Below are 4,817 nucleotides of genomic sequence, written 5' to 3'. Positions count from 1 at the left end.
TACTACAAATCAGAGGTTACCTAAAATCCTAAATCAATTATTTGAATGAATTATTATTATTATTATTATTATTACTACTACAACATCTATCACAACATAAATATCACAACATAATGGCATTTTAGTCATTTTGTCGTTTCTTACCTTTCAATTCCATGTACTCCTATTTCTGCGTACCAAACACTGTAATTTCAATTCCTACTTTATTCATTATTGTAATTCCACCGAATTACAATTTTTTTCCTCCCTAATTTCCTCATCCCAACCAAACGCCTTGTCAGAATTACACCTGGTGGAATTAACTCTTTTTTAATTGCATCGGACGAATAAAGATGCTACAGTAGTTAAACATAAAAAGTGTGTATAACCAACTCTATTTATAGCCATTAAAAAAAAAACTCTATTTATAGCCATATACTTCATTTTCTCATCTCAATTGCCATAGACCTCGTCGCTCATACTCCATAACCATGGAAAACGATAATCAGTCTAACCTACATATTGGCATTCTTTCAAGCCCCGGCATAGGCCACATAATCCCGGTTCTTGTACTGGGCAACCGCCTCGTCGCGGTCCACAACGTCAAAGTCACCGTCTTCGTCGTCACCACCGCCGGTTCACCCACCGAAGCGCACCTCATCAAGTCCTCCGACATGGCAAACAACCTCAACATCGTCGAAATACCGCCGGTCGACATCTCCGCTTTAATTGACGACAACACTAAGATGGTCACCCAGCTCTGCCTACTTGTACGCGCTGCTTTGCCTGGCGTACGCTCCGCCTTACGCGCCGTGAGCCACGGCCTCGACGCGCTCGTCGTCGATCTGTTTTGTACGGAAGCCCTGCCGGTCGCGGATGAGCTTAAGTTGACCAAATTTGTTTACGTTCCGAGTAATGCTTGGTTCGTGGCCTTAACGGTTTATTGTCCGGTTCTGGACAAGGAAATCGCGGGTCAGTATGTGGACCGGGAAAAGCCGTTGGAAATTCCGGGTTGTAAGCCGGTTCGACCGGAGGACGTGGTTGACCCCATGTTGGACCGGGGTGATCAGCAGTACCGGGAGTACCTAGCGCAAGGACGTGGGTACACCATGTCGAATGGGATCTTGATGAATACTTGGGAGGATGTTGACCCGGGTTCACTCAAAGCGCTTAGAGAGAATGAAACGCTAAGCAAGGTCGTGGGCGGACCGGTTTTCGCGATCGGTCCGCTGACTAGAAACATTGAAGAAAGAGATGGTTATGGGATGATAACGCAATGGTTAGACAAGCAACCCCGTGAGTCCGTATTGTACGTGTCGTTTGGGAGCGGTGGAACGTTGTCGGGCGAGCAGATAACCGAGCTAGCTTGGGGATTGGAACTGAGCGAGCAAAGATTCATTTGGGTGGTTCGACCACCGTCGGAATGTGGCTCCGACAAGTCCTTCTTCACAACCGGACAAGGAGCCGACGACATGTCAGATTATTTGCCGGAAGGGTTTTTGACTCGGACTCACAACCAAGGGTTGGTAGTGCCCATGTGGGCCGAACAGACACTGATTTTGAGACATCAGTCAACTGGAGGGTTCTTGAGTCATTGCGGATGGAACTCGACACTGGAGAGCCTCACAAACGGGGTGCCAATGATCGCGTGGCCGTTGTACGCAGAGCAAAGGCAAAATGCCACCATGCTGACGGAGGAGCTCGGGGTTGCGATTCGGCCGACGAAATTGCCAACTAAGGGAGTAGTGGCAAGGGAAGAGGTGATGAAATTGGTGAAAACGATGCTGCAGTACAAGGAAGGGAAGGAGATGAGGGAAAGGGTTCAGAAGCTAAGGATTAGTGCAGAGAAGGCTTTAAGCACTGAAGGCTCATCTTACAATTCCATGTGTGAGGCTTTGGATATGATTCAGCAAAGGAGGGATTTGAAATTGCACATAAAATAGAGATTATGCCACGCTAGCATAGATGCATGTATGTGACAGGGCAAACCTATAACTTTCTTATATAAATACCATGTTTTACATACTTAGTTAGATACTTATATTTTTAATTATATATATGAATTGTTGGGTGATTCTTAGTTCACCAATACTACTGTTGGTTGAAATTGAGATCATTGATGAAAATAAGAATACAAGAGAAATGGATGCGTTTTAGTACTAGTAAATTATGTCTTTAGAGTGGGAATCTCTTCTACTACTTTTTTCATGGTATTTATACAAATCCCTCACGTAATGATTATGGTACTCAAATAATACATGGTTGGTCCATCCCTAAGATCATGCAACATTAATTACAAATCAATCAACACAGCTAATTCATTGCCTAATTCATCAAAGGAAATAAATCAATAACGAAATAAATCTCCATAAATCTTCGTCATTAATGTGTAACTATCCACTTTAGAGCTAACAATGCAAGAAAGTAAAAGTAAAAGGTTCCTCATGCCACTTTAAAGTGATTTTTAGGCAAAATATTCTATGCTTAATTACCACATATGCCTTATATCGGGTAAGAAAATCCCTTGCGACTTATTAGTTTAATACCTCTCCTTGGACCCCTTCTCTCAACTACTCTTTCCCCAATTGATCACTTTTTCAAGTGATTGATATTTCTCCTCCTAGATTATTCGCCCCTCTACCAAATTGGTCGCCATGGGGACTAGGTTCATAAACATCTTTCTCCCCCCTTCTCACCCCTTCAAAGGGATTTAACTGATGTCTACAACCAATTAGTCTAATATGGCCTTTGCATCCTTCCTCCCCCATTGCTTGAACAGATTTGCTAGACCAATTAGTCCAATATATATGGCTTTCCCATCCCTAGCCAACTAACCCCCAATTCTCATCATTTACTCACTTGCTTTCTTACTATTGGTCCCAAGGCAATAATAAAGTCTAGAAGCAAAGCAGGAGGGGGTTCAAATAGACTCTACCCCTAATTTTTTGAAAATAATTCAAGTGAACTTGAATTTTGAAAAGAATATGTTTAACACCTCTTTTGTAAAGATTAATTTAACTCAAAGATTAAGTGCTCTACGAAAGACTTAATAAAACTGCCTAAAACAATTTTCAACGGTTTGTTTAGAAATGTTTGCGTGTGTGTGGGGTAAGCTCAAACAGACAAGTAATTAAAACATAAAGACTAAAGAGTATAGGGATAGAGAGATTGAGACAAGTTTTTATAGTAGTTCAAGAAATCCCCCTACTCAACTCTTCTACTAAACACAGGAGAGATTTCATTAGTATTCGCTACTACAAAAATGAGCATAGAAACATGACTTTCCGCTACATTTCTTAATAAAAGTGTAGTGTATAGTTGAAAAAAAAAAAGTACAATAGCAAAACTGTAAATAAATACATAAGAAAACGCTTTTTTGTTCAATTAAAGTGTAGTGATTTCTTAAAACAAAAATCTCTATTACTTATATTTTTTAAAACATTTTGGTTATTTTAAAATTATCTTTTCATTACCAATATTAAACTCATTCCAAATAAATATGTTTTTGAACTAACTCTTCAATGTCACAATTTTAACACGCCACATATAAATATAAATGATTAAAATTAAATAACTTTGTGTGGTGTAGAAAATACAGTGGCCTTTGTTTGCAGATGAATATGACAGCTAAATTATTGTTTATATTTAATAACATGTGGCAGGTAAAAATGAAAACGTAGAATAATTAGAGAAATAGATATTATTTTAATGAATCATCGAATTGTTAATACTGAAAAAATAATATAATTAAGAGTTAACACCACAAATGGTCCTCTGACTAATGAGTTAGTACTCCTTTTAGTTCTCGACTTTCAATTTGACCACAAATGGTTCTCTGACTTTCATTTTTGACCACAAATAGTCCTCAGTTAAAATTTGTGTTAAATTTAGGGGTAATATCGTCAAATTGATCAATATTATTTTAATTACTTCTTTTTGAGAATTTTATGACAACATAATTAATTTCAAATAACGTTAATAAACATTAAGTTAATAAATATAAGAATGAAATGGACGTGACAAATCACAGAAATAAACAAATTAAATAAAAATTCATGATTAATGTTCGTAATTTGTACTTGATTAATTATACTAATTCAACGGTGGTGGCCTTCAATTATGTCCCAAACAAAATGCTTGATTGATTAATGAAGAGTGAAAACTATTAATCAACCATGTATGAATAACCATGAAAATGATGGAAGCAAGGTTTTTGAAAATATTTTCTTTCATTTTAATCTGTTGGTTAAATTAAATAGATAACTCTAATATTAAATCTTCATTTTGTACGCATAATTAAGATAATAAGGTGTATTGTCTTTTTATTTTTGAGTATTTATATTCTTTAATTGTTTCAATTATGTTTGTTGGCGAAAAATTATAAATATTTTTTATTTTATGACCATTATATATATCAATTTGACGATAATACCCCTAGATTTAACACCTATTTAATAAAATTTTAATGGAGGAATATTTGTGATAAAAATGAAAGTCAGAGTACCATTTATAGTCGAATTGAAAGTCGATGACTAAAAGGAATACTAGCCCAATAGTCAGAGGACCATTTGTGGTATTAACTCTATAATTAATTAAAATTGGGCATTGATTCTTTGTATTTTAATAGATTGAAAAATTGTCAAAGATTTTGTGGTCAAGTGGCATAGCTGTGGCCCTCCCAATTGAGAGGTTATAGGTTCGATCAATAGTATACTAAAAAAATAATAAGATGCAAAAATTAATAATCCAGCGGCCAGCACAACATAGGGCAAATTAATATATTTTAGAGTTAATTTCATTTTTGGTCTTGGATTTATAGGTGTCAATCAACTTTAAGT

The 4,817-nt window shown here is 36.7% G+C and overlaps 1 protein-coding gene across 1 annotated transcript; it reads left to right on the top strand.

Moving 5' to 3' along the window:
* The first annotated feature begins 426 nt into the window (after positions 1-426).
* Positions 427-2,146, top strand: LOC116019262 (anthocyanidin 3-O-glucosyltransferase 5-like). The gene has a single exon (XM_031259412.1). It carries the CDS (start codon positions 471-473, stop codon positions 1,920-1,922), a length of 1,452 nt encoding a protein of 483 aa, XP_031115272.1. The 5' UTR covers positions 427-470; the 3' UTR covers positions 1,923-2,146.
* The last annotated feature ends 2,671 nt before the right edge of the window (positions 2,147-4,817 follow it).

This window comes from Ipomoea triloba, chromosome 5 (genome assembly GCF_003576645.1).
Source record: "Ipomoea triloba cultivar NCNSP0323 chromosome 5, ASM357664v1".
Lineage (NCBI taxonomy): Eukaryota > Viridiplantae > Streptophyta > Magnoliopsida > Solanales > Convolvulaceae > Ipomoea > Ipomoea triloba.
The sequence above is the reverse complement of the archived record's forward strand: the minus strand, read 5'-3'. Positions and strand labels throughout refer to the sequence as shown.

Excerpts from the sequence above, each read along its gene's own strand:
- LOC116019262 (XM_031259412.1), top strand. The coding sequence starts at position 471 with ATGGAAAACGATAATCAGTCTAACCTACATATTGGCATTCTTTCAAGC.